This window comes from Zootoca vivipara, chromosome 5, assembly GCF_963506605.1.
Source record: "Zootoca vivipara chromosome 5, rZooViv1.1, whole genome shotgun sequence".
NCBI classification, from domain to species: domain Eukaryota; kingdom Metazoa; phylum Chordata; class Lepidosauria; order Squamata; family Lacertidae; genus Zootoca; species Zootoca vivipara.
In genome coordinates, this window is record NC_083280.1 from 67,655,933 (window position 1) to 67,674,679 (window position 18,747).

The 18,747-nt window shown below is 40.8% G+C and overlaps 1 protein-coding gene across 9 annotated transcripts in view; it reads right to left on the reverse strand.

The window, feature by feature from the left end:
* PCDH15 (protocadherin related 15) overlaps nt 1–18,747 on the reverse strand; it is a 608,113-nt gene that overhangs the window by 298,319 nt on the left and 291,047 nt on the right. For all 9 annotated transcript variants that reach the window (XM_035137543.2, XM_035137542.2, XM_035137532.2 and 6 more), the window contains one exon: nt 9,952–10,070. In XM_035137543.2, coding sequence (XP_034993434.1) covers nt 9,952–10,042 — 91 coding nt within the window. In that variant the 5' untranslated portion in view covers nt 10,043–10,070. The remainder of the gene's footprint in view (nt 1–9,951; nt 10,071–18,747) is intronic.

An 18,747-nucleotide genomic window follows, 5' to 3' on the forward strand; every position in this document is an offset into this window, starting at 1 on the left:
ATGAATGAACTTGGAAATAGCAGAAGTTGTCACAAGATGCCCACCCCACACCCCGCAACAACATAAAACCAAACTACATTCTCTGGGACACCAATGGCTTTCATAAAAAAAATCATATATAAGCACAGTTTTGACAAGTTCCCCCTCCTAAACTGTAGTCCCCTGGTCCCTATCATAGCAATCATTTTTAATGTTTTCTCATGCCACAAACCATGGCTCATGGACCACATGCAGCTAGGGTTGCCAGACTCAATAGAGGACAGGACTTCTGTGCCTTTAATTGCCCTGCTCTCTTTTGAGTCTGGAAACCTTAAAGAGAAACGAGCAGACCCTTTGCTTGGAAATTAAACAAAGGGTCTGCTGGTTTCTCTTTAAGGTTTCCAGACTCAAAAGAGAGCAGGGCAATTAAAGGCACAGAAGTCCTGTCCTCTATTGAGACTGGCAACCCTACATGCAGCCCTTAGTTAAATTCAATGTTTGCCATAGCCCCAATACCAGTTGATTCTTACTAATTTGCTGCCCAGGCAGCTGATTATAGCAACAACTGAGAAACTCCTTAACTCTTCCCACCACTAATTAACTAGGCAAAGGGGGAAGCACAGAATATGAATGGTAATATGATCTCAGACTCCCCTGTTTATTTTGACTAGGAATAGCAAATGAGAGTTCTAGCTCTCCTCAGTTGTTTTTGGTTCGAATCAGCTGGGCAACTGGGAGTGGGGAGGTGTGCAATGAGATCTCCCCATTCTAACATGGAGAATTGGGGGGGGGAATGAGTCTCTGCATTGGAGAAAGTGTGTGTAAGAGAGCTGTGGGGGTGGGGGTAACCCATGTCCCACCCATGTCCTCTACCTGGTGGCTCCACACACTGTCTGCCGGCAGCTCCTGAACCACCATCCACTATTCCACAAGGGACAATATGGTTACTGGCCCCCAATCTCTTTTTTTAAAGTATTTTTTATTAAAGATTTCTTGAATTACAAAGGTGTGTGCAGTCTCTCTCATATTTTTACATGTATCATTTTTGCAAATCAGTTTCATTTGTTAAGATACTAAGAAGAAAGAGGGAAAACGAAGTAGATAGGAGTGGGATGGTGGGTGGGGGTGGGATTAGGTGACGAAGTTTCTGTTTTGCTTAATATATGTAGGGCTTGATGTCAGCTTTGTTTGTGTAGGTTCTCCTTTATTCACTTGTGTTCTTTTGGTGGTGAGAGAGATTGGGGTTGGCCAAGGGTGTGGTTGTTCATTTGTGATTGGCTATGATGGTCTTTATTTTCATGTGTGAGTGGGGTGGGTGGGTGTTTTGAGTCAGGTTAGCCATACTGATTTGTATGCTAGTGGTAAATTTTTGTCGTTATCTTGTTGGGCTGTGTGTGTGATAAAGGGGAACCATACCGGGGTGAAGGCATCCTCTTCTATTTGTCCCCGTGTCAGTTTCAGCTTGTTGGTTAGTTTTTCTAGTAAGGTTGTTTCCCATACTATTTGGTACCATTAAAAGGTAAAGGTAAAGGGACCCCTGACCATTAGGTCCAGTCGTGACCGACTCTGGGGTTGCGCGCTCATCTCGCATTATTGGCCGAGGGAGCCGGCGTATAGCTTCCAGGTCATGTGGCCAGCATGACAAAGCCGCTTCTGGCAAACCAGAGCAGCACATGGATGGAAACACCGTTTACCTTCCCGCTGTAGCGGTTCCTATTTATCTACTTGCATTTTGATGTGCTTTCGAACTGCTAGGCTGGCAGGAGCTGGGACCAAGCAACGGGAGCTCACCCCGCCACAGGGATTCGAACCGCCGACCTTCTGATCAGCAAGCCCTAGGCTCAGTGGTTTAACCACAGCGTCACCTGGGTCCCTACTTGGTACCATTGGTCCAGGCTTAATCCTGACAGGTCTCTCCAATGTCTGGTTATGATGTTTCTGGTTGCTGAAAGTAGGTGGGTTATGAGGTCTTTGTGGTATAAATGGGCATGATTATCTTGGAAGATGTTTAGTAGGGCCAATTCTGGGGTAATTTCTATTACTTGTTCGGTTATTTTACATATTTCTCGTATGGTTGTTGCCCAGAATAATTGGATTCTGAGGCATTTCCACCACATGTGGAGGTATGTACCTGTCATAGCTGCCAAGTTTTCGCTTTTCTCGCGAGGAAGCCTATTCAGCATAAGGGAAAATCCCTGTAAAAAAGGGATAACTTGGCAGCTATGGTACCTGTGGAGGTGCACCCTCTCCAGCATTTTGGTGAGGTTCCTGGGCATATTAGCGCTAGCTTTCTTGGTGTTAGGTACCACCTGTAGGTAAGTTTTAGCGTGAGTTCTTTTCTTTTCATTGATATGGATTTAAAGGGGGGTTTGGACCACATATCCTATGTCATCATCCTATTGTCTTTTTATTGTATCTAGGGGGTTTGTGGGAGTTTGGAGTACTATTTTGTATATTGCAGATACCATTCCTTTGCCGTGTCCTTTTGTCATTAGGAGGAGGTTGACGAAGGGGTCTAGTTGCTGCTGATTTTACTGTTGGGTTGTTTAGAAAGGCATATAATTGATGTTGTGCTAACCAGGGCATTAGGATGTCTTCTAGTTTGTCCTGTATTTCTTGTGTTGACAAAGGTTTGTTGTTTTTATAGAAGTCTATTTGCCAGGTTTTTATCTGGAGGTTTTGTGCTGCATGGTGGAATAATGGGTGGTAAGCCAGGGGAATTAGTGGGGATGGGGTTGGGGATAGTTTGCTTGTTTCTGCTTTCCATGCTTTGCCCCCAATCTCTTCTAAATGGTGCAAGATTCCAGGGGCCTTGGCACTTAACCAAGGTTTGTGTTTACTTTGCGGCAAATGAAGCAAAGTGGAGGTGGTTGTGTCTTTGTGAAATATGGCTTATTTAAATATATTTACAACTGAGTCAGGGTGGAGAGAGGGTTCTGAGCATCACATCTCAAGAGGGGTTTGCTCCCCACAGCAGCACAGTATAGCATTCAAAGGCCACCTCTGTGTCTCCTCCACACAACTTGTCTATCTCTCAGTCTGCATGGCATCTGGCTCCACCCTTCTTCCCCCAAACCCTTGCTTAACCACAACCCAAGACTCTCACAGAAAAAGGAGACTTGTTTTCCTGCAGTGACATCACACCCCCTGTAACCCAGCCTCCCAACTCTATTGTCTGGCGCTGTGGGTTAAACCACAGAGCCCAGGGCTTGCTGATCAGAAGGTCGGCAGTTCGAATCCCTGCTACGGGGTGAGCTCCTGTTGCTTGGTCCCAGCTCCTGCCCACCTAGCAGTTCAAAGGCACCTCAAAGTGCAAGTAGATAAATAGGTACTGCTCTGGCGGGAAGGTAAACGGCGTTTCTGTGTGCTGCTCTGGTTCACCAGAAGCGGCTTTGTCATGCTGGCCACATGACCTGGAAGCTGTACGCCAGCTCCCTCGGCCAATAACGCGAGATGAGCGCCGCAACCCCAGAGTCGGTCATGACTGGACCTAATGGTCAGGGGTCCCTTTACCTTTACCTAACTAACACACACCCCACTCCCCTTCTTGTCTGACACTGAATGTCAGAGTACTGTCTGTCATCACCTGTTTTGTTATTTGATGTCACCTTTCTCAGTCAATCTCCTGAAGAAGCTGGCTTGACTTAATTTTTAGGGCTTCATAAATCCATTGCTCAATTTCAAAAATAATGGGGAGAACCTGGCACCCAGAATTTTAAGGGGTTCCTTGACCCCCAGCATAATTATAGGATTCTCACTAACCATATGTTATCTGAATTGGACTTTTGAATATGACAAAGAAGCCTGCCTTAAATAACTCTGTTCTGTCTGATATTTTTCCTCATAATATTTGTATGATCTTGCTGCTGGCTGGCTGGTATGGCTGTTTTTAGTATCTGCTAAAGGGATTTCTTTTCTCTCTTTTATTTCAGTAATGAAGAGTTTAACGGACTGGCTTGTTATACTGACCGACAGAAAATATGACCTTGTAAAGGATACACAGCAAGCAAAACAGCAGTGCTATTACACTTCTAGACATGGCAAACTACACTTTCCAGTGCCTTCAATGCTGGTCCTAAATACCCCTGATTAAACAAGAGTAGCATATGGCAATTGGATGTGTCAAACATATAAACCTTGGCCATCTGTTACTTTGTATGGAGCTTACCCTGATTTTATGCCTGTAGCAAAACTGTAATTTTGTGTGTTTCTCTTTTGATCTTTAGTGCCTTCTTGTGCATATAACCAGCTGAACAACAGAGCTGGCCATTTGTTTAATTCCTCTGCTGGTACAGAGAAAGAAGTTACAAGAGGGGTTGTTTTGATGGTCCCAATGAAAAGCAGATGAGAGATTTTATTAGACCAGCTGCGTAGGTAAAAGTACAGAAACAAGTTTTGGTTTGCAAATAAGGGAGCTTTGTGAAATTCAAAGCCTGCCAACCTGATTAGATCAATAGTGCTAGTCAGATCTACTGTTTTTAATCAACAGAGAGAAGGCTATGCAAGGAAATGCAAACAACAATAATGTACAACAAAAAGGGGGGTTCTAATTAGGCTTTTAAAAGTAACAAGCTGAGACCTTTGTTTTCAGAAACTGTGACAGGAAGGAAGCTAAGGAAATACACAAATGTAACCATTCCAACATTTCATGTGATTTAGCCAACGGCCATTGGACACTAAGGCATCAAACTACTCCAATAAAAGACAAAAGACAGAGGAATTTTACTTTTTTACACACCACACTAACATTGCTTTTTGTACTCTTGCATCTGTGATACAAACATAAAACCTACATTTGCTGGAAAGAACATTAATTAAAAAAAAGTTCCCTTCAATTTTTAATCCACCATTAGTAACATTCACACATGTAACCAAATAGTAAAAGGGAGGCTCAATAACACTTGGGTGAAAATGCCCTTAGAGTCAATTATAAGAACAATGCACTGGAGCTGGGCTACTGCATGTCTAGTGAGAAGGATGCTTCCAGAAAACAGAAGGCATCTAGAAGCCCATTCTACATGCAGACTTCCACCATTTAGGCTTTTAAACTGTGGTCCAGAGATTCTTCCAGGTCAGCAGTTTGTGCAGTGTGCACATCAAACCTTGTATTCTGAACAGCAAACCTTTGCTATTCTCTTGAGTTCCAAAAGCTCACATGGTTTTCTAGACTAGAAGCAGAAGATTTTGCTGACCTTAAAAAGTCATAATTTAACTGGCCAGTTTGGGGGATTTTTGCATTGTGAAGATTATGTGCATTGACTATTCAGATTGATGTAGATCTCAGAAAACAATTAATATGGATCTCAGAAAATGCATTTTCTCATTTGTACTGGACAAGGCTTATATTTAAACAAAACAGAGGTGGAAATATCCATAACAAAGTTTCAGAACTTCTATACTAAAACAGATAAAAGCAGAGCACTCATTGCAGACTAGAATACAGTAATTGTTCCTTTGTGAAACTCCTACCAATGACTTTTCAGATTAAAATAACTTTTGCCCACAAGGAAATCCAATTGCAAACATAGCAGACCACAAAGCCTCTCCAAATTGCAAGACAGACAATTTAAACTGAGATATTATCTCTTGCAACAGATGTCATCCTGCCCACAGGCTGGGGGGATGGAGGGGAGAGAAAGCAATTCAGAGATCATATTGCTAAGAATAATTAGTTACCATTTAAAAGATGAATGAATTGAGTATCTTTTAGTATACATTAGACTAATAAATACATCTTGCATTCTCCAAATGCAGATAAACAGTCACTGAAATTCATTTTCAAATTGGATGTGGATTCAGTTGCAATAAAGGATTACCTTTATTGACAGAGAAACAGGGGGAGTGCAACTCTGTTACTCTTAATCTCTCAGTGGCCTTTGATACCATTGATCATGGTATTATCCTGGATACCATGGCATGAGATTCAGAGGCACTGTACTACAGTGACTCCATTTCTACTTGTGTGGGCAAGTCCAGAGAGTAGCACTGGGGGAACGTTCTTTTGACCTGGCACTATTCAACATGTATATTAAGCTCCTGACATTAGTCATTAGTTTTGGAGCTTGGTGTCATCAGTACATTGATGACAACAGTTCAGTTTCTCTGTAATGGCTGATCAGCGCTTGAATGCAATGGTGGATCGGAAGAGGTCCAATAAATTGAGGTTGACTCTTGGGAAGGTAAGAGACCTTTGTTAGTAGGTGGTTCTTGTGTCTGGAAGATAAGACAACCACCTGTTCTGGAAAGGTGCAGGTTTGCAGAGCTTCCTGGACATATCCTTGTAGCCTCTTTTGTCATCTATGATCACATTTGGATAGCCTAGTCACTGCAGTCCATGCATTGGAACCCTCAAGACTGCAATACACGGTGTAGGGCTGTCCTTGGTCCTGATTTAGAAGCTTCAGCTAGTGCAGAATGCAGTGACTGAATTGCTCACTGATGAAAGGGGGTGATGGCAGAAAGCACGGAGGATCTCTGCTAAATCATATGTACTGGCTGTCCATATGGTTCAGGGTCAGTTTCAAGGCTCTTGTGCATACAAACTCCTGAACAACTTTTGTTCCAAGATACCTTAAGGGCCACCTGAGCCCTTACAACCCAGCTTGATGGATTACACCATCCACTGTTTGAGAATCCCCAGAGCAGTGTTCTTTCAAAGGGACACTCTTGAGTTCTATTCAGGGGACACTGCTGCTGCTGGAATGACTTTTTGCTGTTTCCTCCCTCCTCTTCAATGCCCAGCACCAACTTTCATGCTGTTCCAGTTGGTTGGCAACACATTTGAAGGGGGGGTAGTGTATCAGGCTACAGGGTGAGAGGAGAATCAGCAAAAAATTCCCTCTCCACTGGATCAAACAGAAGGATCTTTTCCATCAATGGAAAGAAATGCCTGGCTCCAACTCAGCATTGTATCTATTTCCAAAGTATCTTAACAATTTCAGTGAGTGAAGCAATCCCATCCGTCCTAGTTTCAATATGATTGACTGTATGTTTGTTCTCTCAAAAGATGTTCTCCTTCACGTTTCTTTTTTCTGCCCATCTGCCCATTTTGATGCTAAAGGAGGTCTTACCATAAGCCTGAGTTGAAATCACACGTACGCCATTTCTGACAAGTATATTCCCCCTCCTAAAATGGCAGCCAGTTTTCTGTGGCTTTCTTGGAGGGTGGACGGAGCAATTTCCAGGATGTTTATGCCGCTTACATTACTGCCAAGAAGTGCAGCCAGCAGGAAGCTCCTACTGTTACACACTGACCACGCTGCTGATAATACATTGGGAATGACGTGATGTGGTGTGGTGTTGCTCCCAAGGCATCCCTGGACTTGTGGCCAGCAGCAGGAAGTTGAAGAAAAAGCCTTGTACTACTTTGGGAGGCATGGACCATTTTTAGTTAAGAAAGCAAGAAAAGAAAGCAAAACCCTTAGTTTAGTAAGGTAAGCAGCAACGCCACCCTGAAAAATCCAGATAAATTTCTCACTTCCCCATGACTTTTCGCAAGTGTCATGTTTCAGGTGCTGTCACCCAATCAGTGGTTGGCTGGCTCTACTTTATGTATGTCCCTTTTGGCTCCACTGAAACTAGCTGTTCTGATGACACAGATAGCCTCAGCAGCTGACTATCAGTATTACGCCAGGCAGGTGATAGTTAAGATGGTCTGTGACATCAGGGCAGATCAAACAGTAGGGTCAGGAATGAGATTTCCATGGATCTTGAGGAACTGTTTTAGAGCTAAATACCCTAAGTACCTCCCACCATACTGGTTGAAAACAAATTGGTTCAGCAGCTTCTGAGCTTTTCAGCTCTGTCGATGAAAACAGACAAGACAGATGACAGTTGCTGCTTATAAGGAAGGGCTGGTCTAAATATAGTTGTATAAACATACAAGGGTGCTGTGGAAAGCACAACTAATAGTGGTTACTTTTCAAACCATCATTGCATATAACAAAGTAATAATGATCCATAGCAAATATAACAGCATAGCTCCCTCCCACTACCAACCCAGCTAAAATAATTTAAAAAAACAAAACAAAAAAACACACTTTCCCATAGCAAAGTGATACAATGCAAAGCAACATGCTAAATCCTTTCCTAGTAAGTAGATCTCTACAGAAATTTCCTGCAGGATTTCTCTCTTCAGGAGCAATGTTTATTAGTACAAGATGCTTATAAGGCTCTTACAAGGTAGAAATATAGGTGGGATGGTTGGAGGGGGGGTGCTAGCTGATTTCTTGGTGTTGATATGGAACTTGTACCTCAGAAGAGAGGGTAATGAAAGAGGAAAGAATCTAAAAAATCTGAATCTGGGGCTCTTGAAACAGTTACAGCACTGCTGACTAAAGAGGAGCCTCCTAAAACCAACTTTTTCTACCTCCTAGTGATTTAGGCAAAAGCAGCAGCGAAGTTTACTATGTGCTGGGGGATATATTCTGTGAGCCACAACTACTTGTCAGTTTGTCTTGGAGAGGAACTTAATTCCTGGGTTATATTGGTGCCTTCTGGCTATGGAAGGCAGGCTGAAGAAATTTGAAGTTTTGAGTGTGTTCCTTCTGAATACTGTTGGCTCTGAATATTTAGACATTTGCTCAAGATCTCAATAATACCAGGCTATAGATTCCTGTATAACTTAATGTTCTAGACTACTAGACAGAAACTGAAACATCTGCAAGTTAGCAAATCAAATTAATTGGTTAATATTAACCAGCATTCAGTTTCTAAGTGGCATCTATCTCAGGAGACTAGGGCCCAGCGGGAGTTGTCATCTTTTCATAGGGCCTGCAAGACGGAGCTGTTCTGCTTGGCCTTTGGATTGACCCAGTCCCTAAGGCTTTATCCTACAGATATTTAAATGAGGTTGCACTTGTAGATTCCTAATTTTAAAATTGAATTTTAACATTGTATTTAATCTGCATTTTAATTAAATTGTTTCTTTTATGCTTGCTTTGATATTCTTGTTGTTAGCCACCCAGAGCCCGGTCTTGACTGGGAAGGGTGGGGTATAAATAAAATTATTATTATTATTATTATTATTATTATTATTATTATTATTAAATGTAGAATACTTTTAAAATTAATCTTCTGATATTTCTATTTGTTCACAAACAGTTCCATTATGAGTGAATTTATCAGTACTTGGTCTTTCACAATCAAATAGAAAGCAAGAATCTTTGAAGGACTCATTCAACTCATTACATAACCTATTCCAAATACTATGACAATGAACAACTCATCAAAACTTAGGTATCACATGAAATGCTTCCAGCACAACCTTATGAGCAGAAAATGACCCATATCCCACAATATATGTTTATTTCCATATCAATCCTGAAATGGGGGAGATGCAAATATTCTGTAACCATGTAACAGGGTGACGAAAACCCCCAGGAAAATTTATAATATGAAATAGGTAATGTGGTTGCTATTGCAGTTTCACTAGACTTTCCTAGAACCACCTTGATATAACACCATCCATTTTGGATGTAAGTAGGCAAATCCAGTAACAAATAAATGTCCAGCCAAGGGGAAGAAATAGCAGTCTTGAATAGCATGAAGAGTCGCATGCAGAATTGTCCGTAACTGTATAGGTTCATTCCAACTTAGCATCACAATTGCTATTGAAAATCAAAACTTTCAAACCATATGTCCATCCTATGCCAAAACATGCAAACTTAATTCATCCTTCTCTCTACACTGGTGACCATTCCAACCAAAAACTATGGGCTGTACAAAGCTGAGGGTTTGTTAATTGCTCTGTAATGATTCTACAGTCTGCAGCTGTAATTCTAGAAGGTCTGAGATGATCATATATTCACAGATGAATTTGTGGGCTCTACCTTATACCCAGCACTTTAGCCAAAGCATACATAGGGTGGTCCTTTGAAGATGTGGGAGAACTTGCTTTATGAATTATATAATTATGAAATCAAGTATAGGTCCCCCCCCCCAGAATTATGCAGCATACAGAAAAACACTTACCATCATCATTCTGGGCCAAAGAATCCATGAAGACAGCAGAAACTGCAATCCCTATCGCTAACCATTTTGAGAAGCAAAGCTGCTGTAACATTTTATGTCACACTTCAATCAAGGCAGATCTGGAAGGAAGTAAAAGAAGAAGAAAAATCGATTTTAAAACCTGTTTGTGTAAATTCAGCTGGAAAAAAACCTGCTTGTTTGAAAGATTCACATGAACACCATCATATATCTTCTATGTTTTGGGATAGTGCTTTGCCTCAAAAGTAGACAAAATAAAATAGGCTAGGAGGAGTAAAAAAGAGGGATAGTGTTAGATCTGAGTGGTTTGTTTTTGCAATGCATGTGAATAAGGAAATGAATGATTCTAGTTATAGATAGGTAGTCGTGTTGGTCTGCCGTAGTCGAAACAAAAATTTTTAAAAAATATTTCCAGTAGCACCTTAGAGACCAACTAAGTTTGTCATTGGTATGAGCTTTCGTGTGCATGCATGCATTCTGAAGAAGTGTGCATGCACACAAAAGCTCATACCAATGAGAAACTTAATTATTGGAACCAGAAGAAAATGCCGAAGGATGCTGACAAGAGTCTCTTTTTTAAGCATGCAGGAATAAAACAGTAGCAAGGACCAAAATGAATAACATGATAAAGGCCCATTTAAAAAAAGTTTGATGCATTATTTATAGAAGTACAGTGTGAAACAATACAGGGTTAACTCTGTAAACTGCCAAATCTAGCGTACTTACTCACTGTCACTGTTCCATGATTATATTTTTGTATTATGGTCACATAAGCAACATTCCCCCCCCCCCCGCGCACACACACACACACACACAAAAACACACCACTTTCTGAGTCAGATTCCCCCTTTCCTACCCTCAGCTCAACATCAAAACAATCTGTTCTGCCTTCATTCTTAAATCATTAAAGTCACTGCTATCATTTTACTTCCAGAAGTCAACTTTTCTTATCTGTGCATTTGCAGTGTCGTCTCTGGCAGTTATTTACATCACAAACAATGGTATCATGTCAAGACATTAAAGCTCCTCTCTGGATCTTTCATCACCTCTTTATATTCATTGCAGTCAAGAGAAAATAGGCTTGCCTTTAATGGGGGTAAGGTGGCATTTTCATGAAAAGTAGGAACAGGAAAGCACATCTATCAAAACTTGAGGCACTGAGGAATTGCTCTTGATTTCCCAACTTACGATTTTTATGGTATTTGGGGAGAGAAAGCAGTTGTTTCAATTGGATATATGTTTTCAGCAAATTCAGCAAATAGATATATGGCATCAGTTAGAAGGGAAGCCAACAAATATGATATATTTGAAGTAAAAGCTAGAATTCTTTTCAAAGATAGTTGCAGAATAATGAATAAAGGGCTGACAAAACTGGTTGTAGGAACCGATACCCTGATAAGTCACTTTATTGTATAGAAAACCAGTCCACCCTCTTTCACGAATACAAAATGTACCAACTATTCTTGTTCTTTTAACACACATATAACCAACTACCTTTCAAAATAAATAAATAAATCAAGGGGCTTTTGAATGCCATAACACTTGTTACAATGAATGGATAGGTCTTTGCCATGGGTGTCTACTTGGCATTGGTTTTTATCTGCTGCTATTTTTTGTGTTGCTTTAAGCTGTTATTTAGTTGCTTTTATTACTTTCTGTACATCGTCCTGAGAAGTGTGTGCAAGGAAATTAATAACAAGAGCTCCTAAGGTGGCACATCAAATGCTTGGGGGTGGGGTGTGTGTGTGTGTGTGTGTGTGTGTGTGTGTGTGTGTGTGAGAGAGAGAGAGAGAGAGAGAGAGAGAGAGAGAGAGAGAGAGAGAGAGGAGGACACACAGAGCAGGGTGAGACAAAAGATAATGCAAGGAGGTTGAAAAGTGGGCAAGATGGTAACACAACATTGTTTCAAGGAGAAAACATTTCAATGCAAAAATGGAAAGCTTTGAAGAAGAAAAACACCTTAGAAAAAGTATACAGATAAAAAAAAAATCTGTGATGAAAGGTTGAAGGAATTGGGTATACTGAGCCTGGAGAAGAGAAGACAGGGGGTTTAATATGATAACGCTCTACAAATACCCGAAGGACTTTGACATAGAAAAGAGAAAATATATGCTGTGCTGCTGTTCCAGAGGGACAAGGGAATAGATGGAATGGGTGAAAATGACAGGAGAGCAGAATTTGGGGAAACATTTGGGGAAACCTCTTGCAGTAAAAGCAGCTTGTATAATCAATTATCTAAACTGGTGGGTTCTCCCTCCTTGAAACTCTTGGAGCAGAGTCAGGTCAGCCATCAGTTAGAGATGCTTTAGCCCTAGTTTTCATACAATGAATAGGGGATGGACTTGGTGGCTTACAAGTCCTCCTTCAATTCTATGGGAGGTATTCAATGGGTTTATTCTTTAGAGCAAGGATTTATGCTTGCGCTATGAAACTTTTATCCCATCTCCACTCCCCCCCTCCCCCAAGACTGGGTGATCCTCACATTTCCCAAACCTGCACCAGAGGGTTGGGGAGTACTCCCAGAAGGGATTTAGGGTGCTCAGTTCTCAATGAAAGTAATGTGCTACATCAAATGGAGAAAATCTGATGGTGGGGGGAGTTGTAGGTGACGTGTTAAACACGTGTGCACAGACACAGATTATCTCAAACGAATCTTCCCATCATTTCCACCACTTTGCAGTGAAGTAGCAGCTGGGGTTCCCAGATCCATGTCTGCTGCCAAATATGCAGACCAGTCCTATGCACCCCCAAAACACCAATCTCCACCCTCCTTACATATCTACTCACAATTTAGTTTCCCTCTATCTGTAAGTGTCTTCTCGCTGCTTTCACAATTCCACTTTCAATTCACCTTTCCATCCTTCAGCCCAGGTGAAGATGCTGGGGCATAGCTGCCAAGTTTTCCCTTTTCTCACGAGGAAGCCTATTCAGCATAAGGGAATTTCCCTTAAAAAAATGGATAACTTGGCAGCTATGTGCTGGGGAATCTATGTTTTGGACACCACGGACTGCATTATTGCCACCTTCCTCTCCTTGAGTCCAAGTGTGTTTCCCCTTGGCATGCATGCTTCATTTATTTCTCTTCCTATTCTCGGTTTCTTGACCTTGAGACACAGTTTGACCATCCTGTCATGTTCTCAGATAAACTACAGCATTAAAGGCCAAATATGCTTGGGGCTGGGTAGAGAAACAGCTACTTCTAACAATAAGGCATTTTAATTTATTTATTTCAGCAGAAGGGAGATTAATTGGCTATGTTGCGAACAGGTTCAGCAGATGAGACAGTATGCAATATCCCATATTCCCTCTGATGCCTCTAGAAATGGGTCAACAATTTCACAAGCCTAGGAATAAATTGATTCCCCAAAGGATCACAGTAGTTTGTTGAAGTGATTTTCAGAATGTGTGCCTGCGTATTTGTTGCTGTCAGCATTACAAAAAGGATCTGAACCTGATCTGAACCAGAGAAATCCTAATTCCATAGGAATAGTTGGGAACGGTGTTTTGCTTTGTGAGCCACCCAGAGAACTCTCATTATCGATGTAAGTAAATGAATGAATGAATGAATTTTGCTAGGAAAGGTTGGCCATTTAGGAGTAGATTCAAAGGGCATGGTTTAGTCCTCTTCAAGACCGAACCATATCTCATCAAGAAGGAAGGGTTGAAACCAGCCTGCCTGTACTTGTTAAATTGTTTTGAGATGTTTTCTTTCATAGAAAACAACTGATAAATGTAATATATAGTAATGACTATACCATATACTTTCTCGGAAGGTATGACTCAAGGCTTATGCCATTTAAAATGCAGTAGCAAATCATTTTACATACACATGCATACCCTATTTTTAGAGATTAACAATGCAATCCTATGCATGTTTACTCAGAAGTAAGTCCCATTAAGGTTAATGGGGTATAATCCAAAGCAGTGGGTATAGGATTCCAGCCTTAGTCTGAATTGTTTATTTTGAACAAGGGTCTATATTTAAGTAAAGTTTTAAAAGTCAATTGTGCTTTGTTGAGTTGATAAAATTAATTTGGAATGGTTGATTTCACCCCCCACAAGGCTTGTAAAAGACATGATTTTTAGAACAATTAATTCATGGCATTTTAATTGAAAGTAGCGATGAATCATAAATATGCTTAAGTATGTTTGGATCTGTGTTCTATGATGCATTCTGATTACTTTTGAGTCCATGAATAAAACAAAACATCCTCACACTCAGCTCACATTCTAAAAATGATCACCTGTTGTACATATTCCCAAATGTTTTAAAAGCTGAAAGCAGTTATTCAAGGGCTGATAAAAACTTGTCGCCCAAGAGAAGACATATAGCAGGGCAATTAGGACAATGCAAGATGTTGCTAATTAAAAATAGGGCTTTTCTGTTGGTTTCACCTTCTCCTTGGTAATATGTTTTCAAATAGGAACCTCCCCATTTCACTTCCCAACTGTTATATACTTATTCTCTCTAATCCATTATGAGAACACTTTTTTTTTGCATAATACAATAAATGTAGTGATTTGTTTTCCTCTCCTGTTTTATTTTGAAATTTCATTTTTAAGGAATACAAAGAATTTGAAATGGTTTCAGAATTCTACATCAATATATTTATACTATGTGCTGCTGATCACATTCAAATTTCTACATGGTGTTTAAGAATATGTGTGTGTATTAGAGGATCCATAGATATAACCACAGTTCCCCAGATGCATTTTTCATTATTGCAGCTGTAATTATTACAAGTTCTCACTAAGGTGAGAACTTATGCATGGACTTTCTCACTTCAGACTACACCTGAAGACAAGCTGCAGAGACTAAATTACATTATCACATCCTACTCCATACAAATGCAGCAGCTCCCTGCATATAGAAAACTAGATGTCAGGTGAATGTTCTAGCCTTGTAGTCTTGGTGACATACTAGTTTCCTATTTGAAAAGTTCTTCAGTTTTTAAATTTTTGTTCTAACCTGTGGAAGTATTCAGTCATGTGTTAATTTCTACCTGATTTTTGAAATGTCGCAGCCTATGTTTTGCCACCTTAGTGAGAACTAGACAAATGATTATCCATGCAAGTAAATTATTGGTTTGACTTGTAGCCAAGATTTATTGATCCTGGAGCTGGATCTTTGTAATCAAGCCCTCCACCCATTTTGGAAGTAAACGAAAAATTACAAGAACTCGGGCCAGAAAGGATAATTTCAAAAAAACTTCACAAAGTTTTATTCAGGATAACTTCCAGTGAACATCAACATCAGGACAAGGCCCTGTTTCGATGATTCTTCATCAGCTGGAATGTAAAAGTTAACATAAATCTTTGTAATGAGAAATTATTCAACTCTTTAGATATAAAGTTTTAACAAATAAAAAGAACTCCAATTTCTACTCCACCCATTTTGCACACACAAAGGAATGGGAAATAATTTCAGAACCAACTTAAAGATGACAGCTCACAGCAAGAGCTGTTTGGCAATGCAAAGGACTCCCTTGGAAGGTGGTGAACTCTCCTTCACTGGAGGTTTTTAAACAGATGTTGGGTTGCCATTTGCCTGCGATTACCGTATTTAGCTGTGATTCCTGCACTGCAAGGGGATGGACTAGATAACCCTTGGTGTACCTTCTAGCCCTATAATGATATGATAACAAAGGTCAGCTGTAAAAGAAGATATGCCATTTTAGGCTAACAGAAGGATCAGATTGCATTCTGGTGCTGTTCTTTCCCTTCCTTCCATTAACACTCTCAAAACTAACACACCCAACTGCAAACAGTAAACTTTCTCAGAAGTTAGCTATGTGAACAACTGATGAGATTTAAACTTCCAAATACCCTTGAATGTGGGCAAGTGAACAATTAAACCGGGTGTATTCTTCTATATGAAATTCAACTTTTCCTCTCACACATTAACAAATAAAACCAGATACATGCAATTTCCACATGCAGCTAATTCTTCCACTCAAAAAGTGCTTCCCAAATACATACTTGTTTGTACAGAAAATCTTACTTTTAGCAAGTGATTGGCACACAATCCTGTGCACATTTACTTAGAAGCAAGTCCCCTAGTAAGTGTATTTGGCATTGCAGACTGAATAGTTATCTGCTTTCCTTTCCACACTGAAAGTGAACCCAAACTGTAAGATGCATTTTCTTCTATATTGTACTGATTGGAAAGGAATGGGATTTCACTTTATCTCTTAAATCAAGCAAGACACACGCTGGAATTGGTAAGGAAAATATTGTAGCTTCTTCAAGTAATCGAGGGCACCTTTCTAGGGTGGTTCACTTTATGGTTTGAGAACGATGCTCTGCAGTAACAATTCAGGGCTTTATCCTGAATGTATCAAGCTAAGCCCATTTGCAACAGTGCTGTTAAACACTGCCTTTTGATTACAATGGCTGTGTTCATTTGTAAAACTAAACCATGGTTTAGTGCTACATGGATGTAAAGTGTAATAAGCATCTCCTGAAGATGGCCCACAAGGCAGTGGGTTTACTCCCAAAGGCTTTCTCGTAAATGAGTATAGTCACAAGGCAGCAGAAGCTTAGGATCAGAGTTTTCTTTCTCCCAGGCTAACTTCCCAGGCTGACAAGAATCATCTGCCCTACAAGATACTAATGACTCCATATTAGCTCTATTAATACTCCCACTTGGTAATCTTTAGTACCATACAAATGAGGTATACTAAAAAGGAGATCTGCCAACCTAGCAGGTTGAAAGCACATCAAAGTGCAAGTAGATAAATAGGTACCACTCCGGTGGGAAGGTAAACGACGTTTCTGTGCGCTGCTCTGGTTCGCCAGAAGTGGCTTTGTCATGCTGGCCACATGCTCCCTCAGCCTATAGAGTGACCCCAGAGTTATCCGCGACTGGACCTAATGGTCAGGGTCCCTTTACTCTTTACCTAAAAGAGAGATAATTTGAATAGTTTTTATAAAAGTAGCTTCAGTGTCCGTCCACCCCCCACATTTATTTGGCTATGATCACCCTCTATCATTCTGTAAAACCATCTTAACTGCTCAATCCTATAGATGTCTATTCAAACTTGTGGGTGCAATCCCCTATCAACTTACCTAGGAGTAAGCCCCACTGGACTTACTTCTGAGGAGACATGTATAGGATTACCGTTAAGTTTTATTGTGTTTAATGGGGTTTACTCACAAGAAAGTTGGAGAAAGACTTGCAGCCTTAAAATTCATTTTCATAAGTTATAAGTGGATAGAAGTGGAGGCCTACAATATCTGACCTCATTTCCTCAAGATAATGTACTGGATGATAAATCAAAATCTTCTATATTAATTGCCAAGTTCAGCATACTCATTGTAATTTTCCATTTTGCAGGCAAAATGAACAGAAGGCTGCCATTTTGCTAGTCCTTTCAATTCAAGGTGATAGCAGCAGTAGTGTCAATAAGATGTAAAATTTAATTCAGTTTCTCCTTAATGAACCTTAAGAGCTTAATAGCGCACATTTTAATTGAAAGTTACAGCAGTGCTAAATGTGAGAATCGGGGTGACTCTTTGGGTTACATCCATGCAATTGGCAGAGTAACGTAGCTAGAAAAAAGCTAGTTCTATTATCAAAGGATAATGGGAAATTACAGAGAAGCAAGGCCTGAGACACAAGCACTGGGAAAGAGCTGCCTTGCAGGCACAAGTCTTCTGAAGGCAGTGAAGTATATCTTCCTCTAGGGGAGTAGTTCAGGCTTCACACTGTGTAGTTTCTCTCATCCATATGGAGCACAATGTCACCCTATCCTGAGGACACATACTGTACTAAACTGATGAAGTTCCCACCTGTCCTTATTCTTCAGGGTGGTTTTGTTCCTATTATATAAAAAAGAATTGCTCTCATACAGTTCTCTTTCTAAAAGGAGCAACATCCTGTAAGTCTCTCTTTGTCTACTACCATCCATCTCTCAAAGGCATGGATGCCTTTAGGGCTTGAGTAGCACCAGTCTCAATTCTGCCCTAGCCTCCAGACCAAAACCTAATCGCTGACAACATCTTAGTAGGAATGCTTCCCCCAAATTGCTAAACAGACTTTAGGATAAGCTTTCAGAGAGGAGCTGCAGCATAATCTGGTCTATGGAAACCCACCTAAATGCTTACTCTCCTCCCATCCTTTGTATGCAAGTAAACTGGGGGGAAAGGTAGTGGGTGACACCATGGATCAGGGCATAGCTGCCAAGTTTTCCCTTTTCTCGCGAGGAAGCCTATTCAGCATAAGGGAAAATCCCTTTTAAAAAGGGATAACTTGGCAGCTATGGATCAGGGGTCAGCAAACTTTTTCAGCAGGGGGCCAGTCCACTGTCCCTCAGACCTGGGGGTGGACAGCGGACTATATTTTGAAGAGTTTGTAACCCAAAGTGTGTGTAACCCAAAGCGTTTGTAACCCGAGGTACCACTGTATATGGTTTGTTTACACTTACATACAACCTGAGCCTGTGATAGAGGGGTTCACAGCATTAACACACCAAAAAGGGTATTCCTTCCCCCATAGCTGCAGCACTGGATTAAAACAGAAATCAAACATGGCACTCTCTCTGCCTTTCCAGACTGAAGCTTCTGGCTCACATCACTCAACTCTCTATTCTAGGCTTTCTTTCTTTCTAACCAACTGCTGAGGGGTGTTCTCCAGCCCAGAGCCATGCCCCTTCTCACCTTCAGCCCATGCTTAGTGGGCCATTATCAAGTTCAGCCTATGCTTAGTGGCTATTCCAGCAATTGAATTTGTGCTTGATCCAGGAATTAGAGGGGGGGGGGGCTTGGGCATTAGGAGGG